We start from the raw sequence: 18,528 nt of genomic DNA, 5'->3' as shown, positions 1-18,528 counted from the left end.
AACACCATCACTGTAGAAACGAGATTCAATTTTAGATAGAAAATCCCATGAATCTTTTAAAATATATTCCACTGACATAAACGATTCTTGGAGAATCTGATCCACAAAAACTGCAAGAGGGTATGTTTTAGAATTTTGTGCTGCCACAGTCAGGCGATATGCTGGAGAAATTATATCTTTATGTATTTTGGGAGTACCAAATACAGTAGAATGAAGGGAGTTATATTTACCAAAAAAATATATGGGTCTATGTCAGTAACTCCTTGGGTCAAAGAGTCATCTAGAAAGAGGTCAATTTTCTTATATGCTAGAGACATTTCATTTCAGAAAAAGTTTTCATATGTATTAGTGTCTTGTACCATGTTATGACATTAGTATAGTCAATTTTATCAACAATCACAAGACCATCTCCTAGAGGTAACTTAAACAATTCGTTGTGTAAATATGCAACAAATTGTGCTAGCTTTTCTAAGTTATTGTTTGGCATTCTCTAAATTGTTCCTATTGATCCTCAAGGTGGTTCATGGGAAGCTACAGCAGAGTTAAGGGAACTTATTTGGCAATTATGACTAAATGCCCAGGGATGAATGAACAGATATCTATTACCCGGCAATTATGAATACATGCATCTAATAACCCAGGGTTAAATGAACAGATATCTATTACCCTGTTCTTAAATTTAGAGCAGCTAGATTAGAAATTTTATTTTTGTGAGACTACATACTGAATACAAAACAATTTTCCAACATATATTATTTGAAACATTTTTTTGAATTACATTTTCATCTGATTTTTCTGGTTAATAGAATTTTTGGACATTAGTGTTTTTTTAGGTTTTAAATTATGTAATATCCTGTTGTGCTTTTTTAAAATAGTTTATTGATGTAATCATATTACTTATTTTAGTATTTAAATTGTGGCAAGTTGTTTGTTTAAATGGTTCTTATGAAGTCCAATTTATAAGAGAAAAAGCCCTTAACCATTTAATCTGTTCTAATGTGATTAAATATATTATAAGGAACTAGTGGTCAGTGGTTCACTCTAAGGATTTTTACCTTCTCAATGTTTAACAAGGCTTTTTAGATTTCTAGCTTCTCCACCTGAGCTTTTTAATTTGGAACTGTCCTGTGGTGTGCCTGGTCCGTTTGATACTATATGAGCCTCTTCATTTACTAATTTGGCCTTTTAGACTGCATATTCGCACACTGAATTGCTTGGTTTCTTCTTTATGCAGACAGTGCACAAGTAATAAGACAAGGATAATGAATGCTAATGAATAGACATCAGTTGGGGGAGAGACCATTAGATACCTGCAGTGTAGTTTATATGCATTGACAACTGACTGAAACAATGAAGAGCTCTCAGTCTTCAAAGACTTTATTTGGTATAACAGGCTCTACTACAGCTCTCAACACACCTGCTTGCTGCCATTTGCTTGAAAAAGGAAGTGCTCAAACTAGCCTGATCTCCCATTTCTACATATCCCTTCCCACACCTGACTGAATAAAACAACATAGTCCTACCAGAGCCTAAGGTCTAAGCCTAAAACTTCTATCCAGTTCCCAACATGACTTATCAATCCCTTACCATAAATCTCCACTCCCCTCTCCAACTCTAAATTACCTGATCACTCGTGAAACCTAAAGCTCCAGTCTCCTCTATAAACCTAAATTCCCTGATCACTCCCTAACCCTAAAACTCCCTTTGTGCTGCTTATGCCTAAAATCCCTTCCTACCTTCTAAGCTCCCACTCCTTAAGTCTAAAATCACCCCCCTGCTCATAAAGCCTAAAACCCCCTTCCCACTCTCTCCTCACAGCTGTCTGACCAAACTCATATTCAGGTTCTAGCTGTGTGCAGCCCACAGAGGTACAAGGCACTTGAATCCCTAATTTTGAGACACTGGCTGTCAAGTTACCTGTAGTGCAGTATAACGTTCTCTAGGGTAATTCACTGAGTTCACAGATAATACTCAGAACAACAACAACATGTATTCTGCAAAGAATAGAAAAGCCTTGTTTGTACTGAAATATTTATCCTAAAGTCAATGCTTATGGTACAAGACATTAAGCATAGAATGCAAACACATCATACAGGATAAAAAAGAATATTTAGTAACCTGTACTCCTCATCAGACTCTAGTGTTTTAGCATTATGTTGACATCTAATACCTAGATATTATTTCATAACAGCCCTAACAAAATGCCACTTCCTACCTTTTCCATTCATAAATTAAGAGCAGGGGCAGCTTGAAGAACAATTGATATAATCAGCCCTAGACTTTTTGTTTAGTTTATGCAAAATAAGTGCTGAAGGTTATCCAAAAGTAAAAATGCCAAAAAAAAGCAGAGTATAAGAATACAAAAACAAAACGTAAAATGCTTGAAATGAAGACAGCAGGACCCCAACAACTAAAAACTTTTTATGAAAAAAAAATATATGATATATATATATATATATATATATATATATATATATATATATATATATATATATATCAGGATCCTGCTGCCTTCTTTTCAAGTGCTTTAAGATTTGTTTAAGTACTGAAAATAGTATTTTCACTTTAAATTAAGCAACTCTGCATCTTAAAAGACTTAACAATAGTCTTAGAAAAGCTGAAATCCAAAGCAGAGAAAAACAGCATGGAAATGTATTAGTTTTATAACAGATGAAAAGCATATATATGTGTGCATGAATTGAGAATGCTTTTTTCCATTACAAATTCAGTTCTAATGAATGTTTCTGCTTTGGATAAGCTTCACTAGAGTTCATTACTAAGGAAGCAAAAAGCACAATGTTACATTACATAAAGTGAGAATAAAAAACAGCCTTTGTTCTGTGGAAACCTCAAGCACCGAAAAGAAACAAAAGGCTAATTCTTATTAACAGTTTTAGTTCCAGCCATTTAATGTTACTCATAAACAACTGATTCTAAAAATGTAAAGGAGTGGCTTTTTCATAGCCAAGCACATTTCAGGGAACATTTCAGGGTTTCTGCTGTCAACACAAGTTAAAACGCTACTAGAGTTTCTTTTGAACCTTGTACACTGGCATAGACAAAAGCACTAGTAAAGCTTAAAATATAGTGTTGTGACAGACCACTAGAAATATTTGTAAACAGTGGCAAACTATCTGTGTTAATATAGTACTTTTCATAAAGAGCTTCATGATAGGAGTTTGAGTCCTTTGTAATTGACCATCAAAATTACAATCATAAAGGGACAAAATCTCTTGAATATGAAGAACATCTAAAGTGAAAATGAAAAGAAAAAAGCATTTTTGCAGGAAACAAGCAAGCATGTACCCTCTGTCCCCAGCTTCTTAAATATACCAACTTCAAAGTTGCACCATCTCAGGGAAATGAGAAATATCCATGTTGATATTTTATAAAAAAAAACAGACAGCAGTTCCACACTAATGATTATTCATATGAGATTCAATTATTATTGTGTCAAACACAAGCCAAGCTCCCTTAACAAAGTGTTTTAGTAAAATGATCATCCTAGGGTCTATGTCTTCTTAAAGTTCTCATAAATATTTTAAACAATTTTACACTGTACTGCAGTGCAAACATGATCTGAAAAGTAAACCAAGCTCTTCATGATATAGCACTGTCTAGAAGTGCTCTCTGTAGGGGAAAAAATCATGATACAGAGAGCATTAAATGAATTTATTACACATTCCTGAGATATCCTAAAGCACAAGGCCAGTGGTTAACTAACTCTATGCCCCAGGGGAGAGTATTAAAATCCCTTAATGAACATCCCAATGTGGTTCACTGTCAGAACACATTACACTGAAAGCAAAGTGTGATCTGCATACATAAAAGCGTGAGCTAAGTGCAGAAATCAGTGATACTTCATACTGCAGAAAACACTACTGGTTGTATGAAGAATATGCTATCCGTAACCCCATCACTTACCTTCTGTTATGCTTTCCTGGTGTTTGTTACCTATTACAAGAGGAGAAATTCTGTAACACCTCTGCTAAGTGGAGCAGGAGGCATGTAAGGCAAATTTCACAGGAAACACTTGAGACCGAACACAGAGAGAGGGATAGACACACTCACACATATACATACACATATGTACAGACACACACATACATAAAAATGCAAATACACACACACACATATACATGCATAACTACTGGTAGACAGGTGAAGAGATAAACATAAACACACACTGACACAGATCCATATAGTCATAGTCATATATAGAATCACACACATGCACCCACACCCACCCACTCACTTACATACACACACACACACACACACACACACACACACACACACACACACACACACACACACACACACACACAAACACACAGGGAAGTATTACTTCTTGCCACAGTATGTGACATCACCGATCATACACACTCTTTGGTCTAACAGCTGAAATAAGATTCATGCACTAGACAGATTCAAAAATACTGTGTCTTCAAAGCTGGCACAAGTAGATCTCTAGAGGAGAAATAAGAGCTTGAAATCAACAAGCATACACACCGAGACATTATACAGGTTCAAATGACTGGCTTAGAAAAATGAAATCAGTTTTCAGTTTGTTTCAAGTACAACAGTACCAATGCTCAGTTTCACTGCAATCCTGAGCTGGTAGAGTGAATTTAAAGAAAATAGTAAAAAATCAGTAAAATAAAGACTATCCACAGAGGCTATACACGGCAGGCTACTGCTGGCACTAATACACCACTGAATAGTTCATACAAAATGAACGAAGACGCAGACTTCTACAAACAGTCCAAATTTATTAAAACAGTTAGCGCTTTAACCGTGAAGGCTTCTTCAGACTAAAACACATTAAATTTCCATGCATTGAAATAGTGAAGCATGTTCACCCGTAGGTTAAAACAACTTCTGACATCATACACTGAAATTCAAATGCAGAACTCTAAAAACAAAACATTGCAAAAATAAAGTATAGTCCACAAGCTCACTAAATAATGATTTAAAACATTCAAAGCGCTAACAAAATCATTAAAAATCGCTCAAATAATAATACATAACATGAAAGTTAAAACAAGTATTGGCAAATTAGCCTTATTAATGTCAAGATTACTAAACGTATAAAACTGGACCTACACTTCAAAAAGAATACCACGTTAGTGACCTTTCTTGTTAAAGAAATGATTTTATGAAAGGAGTGGCATTATGATTCTAGAATCCTGCAGTTATGTTTGCCATTTATGTTCACTTTCTTTGTATATAGTGCATGGTTGCACGTATGTCTTTATGTCTAAGAATTTGTAAGTTGCTATGATATTCTAATGTGGTATTCTTTTTGAAGTGTAGGTCCAGTTTTATACGTTTAGTAATCTTGACATTAATAAGGCTAATTTGCCAATACTTGTTTTAACTTTCATGAGCGATTTTTAATGATTTTGTTAGTGCTTTGAATGTTTTAAATCATTATTAAGTGAGCTTGTGGACTATACTTTATTTTTGCAATGTTTTGTTTTTAGAGTTCTGCATTTGAATTTCAGTGTATGATGTCAGAAGTTGTTTTAACCTATGGGTGAACATGCTTCACTATTTCAATGCATGGAAATTTGATGTGTTTAAGTCCGAAGAAGCCTTCGTGGTGAAAGCGCTAACTGTTTTAATAAATTTGGACTGTTTGTAGAAGTCCGCGTCTTCGTTCATTTTGTATGAACTATTCAGTGGTGTATTAGTGCCAGCAGTAGCCTGCCGTGTATAGCCTCTGTGGATAGTCTTTATTTTACTGATTTTTTGCTTATTTTTTTCGAACCACAGGAGCTTTCACCCTTTGGTGCTGCCTTTGCTTGTTGTTAAAGATAAGAGTCATTTATTGTTTACTCGCTCCCACTTCTACATCCATATGGCTGGCATCCTTACTTGAGTGGAGGATTACAGTTACTGGCTGATAAATATCAGGCCATAAGACAGCTACAGATGAACATATGTAGAAGTGATACAAACGCATGAAAATTATTTAGGGAACAGATATCTGCAGAACTGGGAAGGAAGCATTCCCATTGTGCTCCAGTGCCATCATTCATGATGGATCAGCACAAAAAAAAAAAAAAAAAAAAAAACAGCAATTTCTGACATGGACACTGCCCAGTCAGTTGGATTCTTAAGATGCTGTACATCTCTAAAGAGAGAACAATTCTTGAAAAGAAGGACAGGCTGCCACACACTTAAAAATATAAACATAATCCAAATAGCAACAGCCCTCAAAAGCTACATTACACATCAATGCAGAAATTATACAAGTACAACAGTGCCTAAGGTACACCATGCAAAAAACATGTGACATCAGAGAGAATGAATACGGAAGTAGAAAGTGAGAAGGCAAATCACGATCAAATAAGAACTGAAAATATTTAGAACTAATAATCTAAGACAGGGTCACTGAACAACTTAAGTGCATGCCTCAGTGCCTCAAACGTCCTGAGGCACAAAAGCCCCAGTATAGCACCTCTATGTCTTAAAAAGAACTCAGGATCCCGTATGTCCTGAAGTGGTTTGCTGCAGTTATAAAACACCTCAGGTAGGAATTGGGAGACTAAAATTTAACAGTTTCTGACCATTTACACATAGAAATGTATTATATGATCAGGTTACCTTTTTCAGTCCATAAAAATTTTAAATCATATCAGAGTAGCTCTTTAATGTATAAATAAATTCAATTACACAATTACATGTAGTGAAAACATAGACTTTGTCTTGTAATTTTAATTAAAAATGCATGACTAGAATGCATTAAGTTATCAGAGGTGTCACTAGAGCACAAACAATGTTTCACCACATAAAAGTAATAGCAGTTCTTGAAATGAATTGAGTGCTGCCTCAGCTTCTGTAAGTAAGGGTAAACAATGGCAATACAGTATGAGAGCCCATTACAAAAGTCCACAGGTATACAGGAATCTTTGGCATTACCTGTTCAGTGATGTACGACTGAGCTCCATCGGCATACTGAAGGGCATAATATTCGGGATTTGGTATGGACCAGCTACAAAAGAGAGCACGATAAACAGTTAATCTCACTGTTCTATAAAAACAAAGCAGCAAAATATATGACATGCATCAGACCATTTTAACAAATAACTGGCATGCACAGTGAAATCCAAAATTGCAGGATGCATGCATGTGGCTAATTGTACTTAGAAAAATATGTAAGTGTATTTAAAATACATCTGTTAGTACTTTAGACTCCTGTTAAGACATAAGAACACCAAACAGCTTATTGCATTGCTTAAAATCCTTTTATTACTGTGCATGAATGAAAGAGATAATTTTTCTAGTAACTTATGTTCTTTCTGTGTTAATATCTACGTCTGAAACAAAAATTAAGGTACACAAAATATACTAGAAGAGACCAAGTGTACCAGGTGTAGCTGCAATCTAAATGAAGTCAGTACTTACTTGGGCCACACACAGTGCAGCGATGCAACATCTACTGTAGTGGGTTTTGATACTGTATTTATTTGTCAATCCTAATTCACTTAAAAGTGTGATGAAACTACTTATTACAAAAGATTAAAGGATAAGCAGGCAACCTTAATGAAAAAATGGTTCTCATATCATGAAGTTGGCTAGTGATATCAAAAGAACCAACAACCTCCCTTCCTTCCTCGGTCAAATAGTAGCACATGACATGCAAGGAACACAGTCCCTTGTTTACAGCAGAATTTGTCATATCACTCCTCTGTCCCCTTCACAGCTGATGTATATTTAACAAATTAAACATTTTCGGAGTAACACAAAACTAATTTATTCACCAGGTAATTTCTTTCCGGCACAAAACTTCTTGCTGTAGTTAAGTCACTCAATTTTATATCACTGTATTCCAATTGTTTTACTTAACAGCCACTATTTTTACAAATGGCAACTTTATCATGACATCATATTTTCATACTAACCTAGGCACAAGTGTCAGCTACTGTAAATGAATTTGCTACAGCTTGCAATCCCAAACAAGTAGGAGTTCATATCCATAATAATTGATTTCATAGCATTTTATGGGTTTGATAATGACCATTGCTTCTTCATCAGTGCCATCATCCTCATCATCATCTTGGGGTCATATGCAGTGCACCTCTAAAAAAGATTTAATGAAGGCTGAGAGACAATATGGCATGAGGTCATGCATTCCAGCTGTGTCCACATGTCCAAACCCCTTAGGATCACTGCATGAGATACTTTTACAAAACAATGGCCCACAGCTATAAAAAATTAACCCATGGAAGGCATTATCATATATGCTAAAAGACTCAAAACTATGAGAAGCATCTGGGTCTCAAGAAGCTCAACCCAGCAGTCTCTTGCAAAAGCCAACCTGAAATCAGACAAATCACACCAGCCACAGTGGAAACTGATCTTTACATTACTCTGCGCATGCAAATTTGGTTGAATATAGTAACTTAGCATGACAACCATTGAGAAAATGCTCACTAATATGTACGAGGTCATTAAATGCATACTTCTGTTTGGTGCAGTACTCTGACAAGCTAAATGACATCTGATTTGTTCCTTTTTTAATAAGCTGTAATGGAAAAGCCAATTCCTTTTCAAATGTTTAATCAATTTTGAATGGAATTCTGGCAGTTTCATTTTGCAGTTTGTTCTTTATCATTATTATTTTCCAATTAAAGCTAACTGTGGCACTTCTTTTGAGATGCAGAGTGTAAGAATGTGTTGATTGATTTTTCTGATATAATTATTTAAAGTGCATGTGTAATTTTAGTGGATTTATATCTCTCTGAAGATTATTTGTTTTGCAAATAAATCAACTGCCATTTACTTCAAGTGGCAAGATGTGATGTTAATTTAGCAGAGAGGTCTAAACGAAACATCGCCAAATTCATAAACTAAAATGAATTTGGTTATGACAAGTAGATACCTCTGACAGAAAGAACTAAAGAACTTCTCGAGTAACAGTCTTTAATCAAAACAAAAGTTTTCTTCAGGCAAATAGCATCTAGTCAAAGTATTTGGTCAACTTTACTATTTCCAAAGCAAAATGACATTGGTCAAGACAGACATTACAGCAAAATATCATTACAAAAGACACAATGTTTCAGTCAAGCAAAATTTCATAACAAGAACTGGCATTACAGTAAAAACACACAGTGCTGTATATAAATACATCTTTGGTACAAAATGTATAAGACTTTACTCGATACAGTTACAAAGTTAATATATTTAAAATACAAAATGATGAAGCAACAACCAACACAACCTGTGGATATTTCAGGATTTAGGAGACTCAGAACTAAAAGTTATGACTCATGATGCTGCATTTGGTCAGGAAAAAAATGTCATACAAAGCACTCTAGCATGTGAGACAGATACATAACAAAATATAAAAGAACAAAACTGAACAAATATGTTGAGCAATGTTGTTTGAGGAAAACAAACAGATAAACTTTGTATGCTAAGGAAGTGATGCAAGAAGAATTAGAAGCTCAGACGGTATCATACATGTTTTAGACTGGATGGCAAAAGTTTTAATTTTAATAATGTAGCTAATGACCTCAAAATAATTATACTACAAAGCTGCATCTCAACTAAGCGAAAGTAAAACACAGTAACACAAAGTTCAGTATCAATTAAGAAGAACGGCATTGACAGGCCTAACATTTATTTCCCTTAATGAAATATTAGAATGTGGGAGAACACTGCAAAGTTCTACAATATAAACTAATGACAGTGAAGGAAGACAACATCCTGAAATTAACTGTGCCCAATAATAAAATAGTCAACAAACCACAACAGATTCATAACACTAGAGGCATTGTCACGAGACAAAACCATAAATCAATGTACAGGAATTGTGGAAGTAAGTATCCTCAAAAATCGGTGTACCTTGTCAATGGGAAGAAAAGCCTGTCCAATGGAAATATAACCAAATGATACACACAAATCTACACAGTGAAAGTAAATTTCAAAGAAAACTATAAAATAAACTCTCAAACAAAGCAAACTAAAAAGTTGTTCGAAGGAAGCATGAAAATTCTTCGCCAAAATGTCGTTCACCTAGTGAGGAATCTGACAATTTTTTATAGAGTCATTAACAGAGTGATGATACTTCAGGTAAGTGTCCTGCAGAATATAATTTAAAGCAAAATTAGACCAGCAGACTGTGGCAAAAAACAATATTTTAATGTTATGTCTACAAACACATAATGTTACAGGAGAAAGAAACAGACTGGTTTCGGCTAATAAATCACATAGCCTTCATCGTGAACCTTGCAGTTGCCATACATACAGAGGCTTCTCTCATACCGGTCCTGCACAGTCTCATGTAAGGCTGCAGTGCTTATTCACCTTCTGACTAACTACACTCGATTCCTAGAATGAACCACAAAAAAGCACTGCTACCTGGGGAGTTTAAAAGGCAAAGGGGAAACTGAAGTACGTTGCCAGGTATTTCTTTCACATTATACACACACATACATATGCATTCACACCTGCAGGCAATTTAGAATCCCTGATCCCCCTTACTGCATGTCTTTGGAATATTGGAGGAAACCAAAGGACCCAGAGAAAACCAACACAAGCACAGGTTGGACATGCTGACTGCACACAAAAGGCACCCCAGCTGAGAATCCAGGTAAAATCTAGAATAGCTGAGAATCGGTATGGGTGTTAGAGCTTAGCTGGGGGTATGGTAGGTAGGTAGGTAGACAGACAGATAGCACTGTAAGCTCTCACCTGCTAGGCAGCTTATTACACTTTTGGAAAGAGGCAGCTACCTATATAAACAGTGATCAGTATCAACATGGCAAAAAGTTGCGGAGCTTAGGAGACTTGTGGAACACACATTAATGGGAGTCAGAAGAACCTAGAGGGAGAGATGGGTACACTACTGTCAAGACAGGTGTACCACTTCTAAGCTAAATGTCTGGAAAACATTGTAAAAGAGTAGTGAGGAGAAGCGAGAGCGTTTGACCCTTTCACATTAATTCTTAACCCCAAGGTGTCCTGTTTGGATTATTAGTCTACACTTTGAAATGTATTTTTGCTTGCTTGTAATCCAGCCAGGAGAGCGCCAGAAGAGAAATAGCATTTAAAATGGTTGTCACCGTTTTCTTCTTCAAACTATTTCTGCAATTTCATTTTCCTCGGATGGCTGTAACTCAGCAATGGAGGGGGAGTAGGGGTTGCAGATGTAGGAAGTGGCAAGGAAGAAGGCCTAAATGCCAGAAAGGCATTCAAAATCCCTTGAGAGAAAGCTTGCCAGTCAGGGGAAGGATCCTGAATGCAGGAAACTAGTTTTTGTTTTCTCTTAAAAGAAAGTTCTACCCTAGGTTGGGAAGGAAGGACCAACACAGGGCTGGGCTCCAGATCAGATGTTGGCACAACCTCGACGGAAAGGCAGGGGAGGTGCTGCATGTAACACTGGAAGGAACACGCTGTGGCTCCCCCATACTGTCCAAACCAGACATCTGCAAGACTCTGCGGAGGTGCTGTGGGAACCCTCCCTAACGTTTTCTAGAGTAGTACCTACAGAAGGAGGAAGACCCGAAACCATGCGAGCCTCCAGGCCTTCACTAGCCTCAAGAGGAATGCCAGGGACCAGAGGTGCAGCCAAAGAGTCAGGCCTTACCTTAACATTTTTCTTCAGAGGCTCACCCAATGGACCATCAGTACCTTCCATACCTAATGCTACCCTCTCACGTCTCTGGTTTTCTAAGTAAATGTTAAGGGCAGAGAGATGACTGCAGAAAGTTTTAGGGACAAACACCTGACAGATAGGACAGGCCTTGTAGTCGTGATCAGACCCCCAGAAAAAAAAGACACTGGTTGTGGTTGTCTTTATGTGGAATTTGTCTTCCACAATGGCACTTGCCCTTCTTGGATAACATTAACCTCTAACAAGCATGCAGTAACAAAAGCATAAATGATCTTCCTTAACAGGGCACTTATCTAAATAGAAGAATAACTTTCAGCACTCAGACGGATGGCTGGAAGCTGTCGTTCAGACTTGTGGCAGAGAAGTTCTGAGGATGGTACGTGCGGACATCACTTTTATGGCCAACACTCAGTTGTACTATGTGCAACGTCGCACGTAGCTTGCAGCAGCTTAAGTCTTTGGTATACTGGCTGGATGTTACGGTCACCTAGGCGGAATCTCCCCCATGTTATGAATACTACAACATGGGAATAGAAGGACATCAAAAGTTTTGCTTTTTATGTAATCTCTAGTGTTATAATGTACAAAATGAGGAAAGGTTATTTTTTACAATTTTATGACTTTAAGAAAGCAAAATATTTAGATGTGTCATTCATTCCAGCTAAATGGTCAACAAGTCATTTCATACTTAGGCATTAGCTGCAATCAGCATTTCTATGTGCATGTTATTAGTCACAGATGACCAGCTTCTTGCTTAATTTAGAAAATGACTTGAAACTGCAGCTCTGAAAGGGAACAAAAGCACTGCATAACCTACTCTTTTAAGCTAATATTAAAATGTACTGTACGATACTTTGTAACAATGGGTGCTAAAAATCAAAGAACATTGCTGCATATGACTAGCAAATGTTCTTGCCAGAGATGTTACAAAAGCAGGAAATCGCAGTACTCACACTGTACTTACTGTATATCAGTAAAGAAATATTGCTACAGTAAATGTTCCTTCACCTCACTGAAGTCATTTGGCTATGTAAGATTTTAGACTGGTTTGTCTCCTGGCTTCTTGGAGAACCCTAGCAACATCTTCAGAAAAATGGTGCCTGTAAGGAATCAGAATGGTATCATCCACAGCAGTAGGTTTAGGGATGACAGATTGGAGTGAAGCTGTAACCCTTTCTGTTGAGTGGTGTGATCTGCTTGGTGTGTCAATCTGTAGTACTTTCCCCAGGCTTGAAGAAATAGAAGAGAGAACTGAAGCTGTCTAGGCCAAAAGTGAATTACTAACAGAAGTTTTGTTTTTTTATCTTTGGGTTTCAGAAGAATTATTGGAATAAGTGGCAGTGGAGGGAATGCACAGAAGTTCCCCTTCCACTGAAGAGAAAAAATATCTGTCCTTCAAGTTGAGAAGGAAGGGTCTCTGGTGCAAAATAGTGGAAGCGGTTTGCTGGTCTTTGAAGTAAATAGGTGTATCTGAGGGGTCTCCTGAAGGCCCTGGAAAGCCTGTCTATTCAGAATAGGTTCATGAGGGTCCTCCTAGGACCTGCTTAAAGAGTCTGCCAACACATTGTCCTGTGATGAGATGTATGTGGCTGTGAGCAACATGTTTTTCTGTGTGGTAATGTCCCAGTGTTTCTGGTCAGTCTGCACAATTGGCAAGATCTGGTCCCTCCTTGCTTGTTTATGTAACACATTATTGTTGTACTGTCTGTCAACACTCACAGGGTACCTGGTTTTCAGAGATGTGAAAAAACCTGAAGAGATTGGATGTTGGCCCTTATTTCTTTCATGTTGATATGTTCTTTTAGTAGCACTGACTGCCATCTATCCTGCACTCATATGGTGCCTCTCCAGGCCGCCCATGCCTCACTCAGGGCATCTGTGTTTCTGGTCAATCTGCACAATTGGCAAGATCTGGTCCCTCCTTGCTTGTTTATGTAACACATTATTGTTGTACTGTCTGTCAACACTCACAGGGTACCTGGTTTTCAGAGATGTGAAAAAACCTGAAGAGATTGGATGTTGGCCCTCATTTCTTTCATGTTGATATGTTCTTTTAGTAGCATTGACTGCCATCTACCCTGCACTCATATGGTGCCTCTCCAGGCCGCCCATGCCTCACTCGGGGCATCTGTGTGCATTTCTTGAACTGGGGCTGGAGGAGTGAAGGGAAACCCCGGGTTGAGATTCACATGTTCTTTCCACCATAAAGGTTCCTATCTGAGACATGGTAAAAGGGGAATCACTGTGTCCAGACGGTCTGAGTGCTGAGACCAAACTGTTTTCAGGTACCACTGTATTTTCCTCATATGGAGTCTAGCTAGGTGGAACAGTCCTCAAAAATCACAAAAACAGACAGGCCAAAGAAGAGCCATAAACATGATAGAGTGGACTTTTGAGGATAAGAAAGAAATTATGTATTGTTACTATTATGCAAAAAGCCCAGAATTTCCAGACACAAGATATACAAAAAGATTAAGAGAGAGATTAGAGGAAAGAAAAATACTTCCACAAGAAAAACTGTCAGAAGCCTCAAATAAAAATTTGTGTTCATTAATACAACAAATTTATGAAAAACATTATATCGACCAAGAAACTTTGATCTGTTTGGGAAAAGAAGCATCTGAGGAAGTGCGAAAATATAAACAACAAAATCCAGAGGTTTTTGAAAAGTATAAAAAAGAAATATGAACATGGGAAAGACTGATAGGCCAAAGAAGAGCCATAAACATGATAGAGTGGACTATTCAGTATAAGAAAGAAATTATGTATTGTTACTATTATGCTATTATTATTACTACAATCCCAGTTCAGGAAATGGTGCAATATTTATGCAAAGTCGAAAGCCAAATTAATCAATACAAAAAAGGCCCCCCAAAGATACTTGAAGAGAAATACAGGCAAATGCACACAGATATAGAATATTTCACAATAAAAAAATAATATCACAAAGAGGGAATGTAGAAAAGATTAGCAAAGTTGAAGTAAAAAAAAAAGAAGTTGAAGTTATGGGATGCCTATGAAGTGAAGGATTTGGTGTAGAAGCTCTAACATAGGTTACGTCACAGCATGATGAAATGAGTCCCCAAAGTAAGGAAAACAGGAAGAACAGGAGACATTTGAAGAAGAAATATGGACATGGGAAAGAAAGAGAGATTTAATGTGGTGTAATATTTATGTAATGGAGGAAGCAAAAAGTACAGTTGTGTACACTTACCATAAATGTAGATGTTCGAGTGTATTTACTGTTGCAGTCATCACACTTGGGTTATCTGCCTGCAGGTAGCCCTCGGTCGGCCCAAATACCAGAGACTTGGGATTTCTATGTCGGTTGCTATCGCCTCTTCCATGATGTCAGGTCGTCAGGGGTATAAAACATGCAGCCGATGCCATTACATCAGTTTTTCTTGCCCCAGATGTCAGGAGCCCCCAAAATAGGAAGCAGTTACATGGTGTGGAACACCTCCAGTAAAAAGTAAATACCATAGCCATAAGATATGGCCAAAAGGAGGATAGGTAGAAAGCATAGAAGAGTCAGGGGGCTGGAGGGAGGGTAATCAGGACTGCAACAGTGAATACACTTGAACATCTACATTTATGGTAAGTATACACAACTGTACTATGTTCCTCATGTTTCACTGTTGCAGTCATCACACTTGAGTTGATTCCCAAAGCTGAGGAAGGGTGGATGCAGTCAAGAAATAGTAGGGCTGGCTAGCAGGCCTTGTAAGACTGCTGTGGCAAATCCAGCTCTGGATTTAGAAAAGACAGGTACAAGTGATAATGCTTGGTGAAGGTGTGTACAGAACTCCAGGGTGCAGCTTCCAGGATGTCCCTGGTAGGGACTCCCCTAAGAAATTCTGTAGAGATTGAGGTAGCCCTAGTGGAATGAGTTCTGATCCCCTGTGGGGTAGGTTTTCCATGGTGCTTGTAGCAGAAATGGATGCAGTGTGCTAGCTATTTGGAAATGGTTAGCTTTGAAATGGCCTTGCCCTCTGCCCCTGTAGCAAAGCTGACTAGCAGCTGGTCAGATTTTCTGAAAGGCTTAGTCCTATCAAGGTAGAACCTGAGTTGTCTGTGCATGTCCAAGGAGTGCAGAATCCTTTCCCCTTTATTCTGAGGATTAGGGAAAAAGGTTGGTAAATGGATGGATTGGTTTAGAGCCACATTGGATACCACCTTGGACATAAAAGATGGGTTAGTCCTGAGGGAAATCCTGTCAGCATGGAAAATAATGAAGGAGTCCACAGCCATTAGTGCCTGTAACTCAGACACTCTTCTTGCTGAAGTGATGGCTAGAAGTAAGGCTGTTTTCCAAGAGAGGAATTTTAACTGTGCTGTAGCAGCAGGCTCAAAAGGGAGAAGTGTTAGCTTCTCTAGTACAAAGTTAAGGTCCCAGGCAGGGGTGAGCGCTGTCCTCGGGGGGGGTCTTAAATTATTAGCTCCTCTCATGAACTGTTTTACCAGAGGGTGAGAGAAGAGGGGTGGCTCAGTATTGTAATGAGCTGAGATGGCCGAGGCATGAATCTTAACAGAAGAAAAGGATAGGCCTTTGTGGAGCAGCTCTGCTAGGTAATCTAGGATTTGAGGTAAGGTGGGCACGGCTGTGTCCCTTCCTTGAGATTGGCTCCAAGAACAGTATCTTTTCCATTTTTCTGAATAGGATTTCTTAGTACTAGTCCATCTAGCCTCAAGGATGATGTCCAGCACCTGTTTGCCGAGGGTTGCTGGTGGAGTATTCAGGGAATAAACCAGGCTGCAAGGTTCAGGGTTTGCAGCTGAGGATGCAAAATCTGTCCCTCCTGCTGGGACAGCAGGGAGGGGGTCTGATGTAGGTGCCAGGGTGGCACTGCTGCCAGACTGCACAGGAGTAGGTACCAGTGCTGGCAGGGCCAGTCCGGGGCAATACGGATTGTCCTTGGTTTGTTCTGTTTGATCTTGAGTAGTACTTTTGAGAGGAGGGGCAGAGGGGGAAAGGCATAAATTGAGAGGTTTTCCCATGTAAAGGATAGGGCATCCACTTTCCATACTTAGCTGTGGGGATTTCTGGTGCAAAATTTGCTCAATTGTTGGTTCTGGGGGGAGGCAAAGAGGTCCACCTCTGGTGTCCCCCACCTGCGGGTTAGAAGTTTGAATGAGTTGGGTTCCAGTTTCCACTCGTGTGGGTCCAGCAGATTTCTGCTTAAGTCATCTGCCAGTGAATTTTGTTTGCCTGGCAGGAATTTGGGCTTGCAGGTGTACTTGGTTGCTCAAGGCTGTGTTCCACAGGGCCATGGCTAACCTGCAGAGTGGGTAGGAATGAGTTCCCCCCTGCTTGTTTATGTACCACATAACTGTGGCGTTGTCTGTCTTTATTAAGAGTTGTCCTGGAAGGATAAGGTTTTTGAAGGCTGTCAGAGCATTCTGTACAGCTAACATTTCTTTTTGATTGATATGTAGGTGGATTTGCCCTGGGCTCAATTTGCCTTGAATGCATTTGCCAGCCATGTGAGCCCCCCCCCCCCCCCCATGCATAGTCTGATGCATCTGTTGTCAGGGTTTGGGCGGCTAGGGGTTGAATGAAAGGAAGTCCCTTGTTGTGGTTGCAAGCCTCTGCCCACCAAAGGAACTCTGTCCTTTGACAAGGAATGATAGGAATAATTGTTTCCAGGTCATGAGAATGTTGGCACAGAGAATTTTTAAGTACCATTGAAGTTTCCTCATATGCAGTCTTGCATATGGAATTAGAAGAATGCATGAGGCCATGAACCCTAGGGCTTACAGTATTTTTCATGCAGACAGCTGGGTTCTGGTGGCCATTAGTTTGAAGTAGTTTGTCAAATAAACCTGCTTTTCTGGAGTAAGGAATGCCATCTGGAAGTTCAAGTGTTCAAGCTTGCTCCCAGGAATACAATCTTTTGGCTGGGCACCAGATGTGATTTATTTTCATTGATGGTGTACCCCAGAGAAGTTAGAAGTCTCTTTACAAATGCCAGGTGCTGAAGCAGCAATTCCTGACTGTCCGCCTGAATCAGGCAATCATCCAAGTATGGATAAATTTGAATATTTTTCTGCCTGCAGGGTGCAATGGCTGGAACCAGGCACTTTGTGAATACCCAGGGCGCAGTAGATAAGCCAAAGGGAAGTGCAGAGAACTGAGAGTGCATAGAGCCTGCCCTGAAACAAAGATATTTCCTGCAAGATTCCCTTATGGGGATGTGCAGATAAGCTTCTTTTAAATCTAGAGTAACTAGCCAGGAGTCCTTGACTAGCATAGGAAGCAGCTGTTGTAGTGTAAGCATTTTGAATTTTGGGACCACCAGGAAGGTGTTGAGATTGGACAGGTCCAGGATAGGGCACCAAGAGCCCTCTTTTCTGGGCACCAGGAACAGTCTGGAGTAGAAACCCTGTCCTCTTTGCTTTATTGGAACAGGTTGAATATCCCTGATACTGAGAAGAGAAAGTACTTGATTTTGAGCCTCTGCCCACTGGTTTGGAGAAATGTCTGGCAACCCGCTTGGGGTTGGCAGTGAGTGGAAGTAGAATCTGTATGCCTGGGATACAATGTTTAGGGCCCATCGGTCCTGGGTAATGGACATCCAGTTTTTTGCATGCAGGGCGAGTTTTCCTCCTATGGGTGCAAGTACTTGGGCATGGCTGGGAAGGATGCTAGACAAGTCATTGTGAATTTTTTCCATAAGGGGGTGGCTTACCACTCCCTGTTTTTGAGGGGGGAGCACTCCATTGTTTAGATCTCTGCGTACCCTGAGACTGTAGCCTGGGTGGTCTGTTGCCCCTGGGTTTGGGCTGAGAAGACTAGGGACTGGAAAAGACCAGTTTTTTGAAGGCCAATGCCTACTGAATCTAGGTGGCTGTACCTGTAAGAAATCTTTAACAGTTTGCATAGATTTAGCTTTTTCCTCCAT

The 18,528-nt window shown here is 39.0% G+C and overlaps 1 protein-coding gene across 5 annotated transcripts in view; it reads right to left on the bottom strand.

Annotated features, from left to right (window-relative positions):
* Positions 1 to 18,528, bottom strand: part of ELMO2 (engulfment and cell motility 2) — a 1,277,433-nt gene that overhangs the window by 575,685 nt on the left and 683,220 nt on the right. For all 5 annotated transcript variants that reach the window (XM_044090132.1, XM_044090131.1, XM_044090133.1 and 2 more), the window contains one exon: positions 6,928 to 7,000. In XM_044090132.1, the coding sequence (XP_043946067.1) occupies positions 6,928 to 7,000 (73 nt within the window). The remainder of the gene's footprint in view (positions 1 to 6,927; positions 7,001 to 18,528) is intronic.

Source organism: Protopterus annectens, chromosome 12.part0 (assembly GCF_019279795.1).
Source record: "Protopterus annectens isolate FY-2018-M chromosome 12.part0, PAN1.0, whole genome shotgun sequence".
NCBI classification, from domain to species: Eukaryota; Metazoa; Chordata; order Ceratodontiformes; family Protopteridae; genus Protopterus; species Protopterus annectens.
This window is presented reverse-complemented; position numbering and strand designations above follow the sequence as displayed.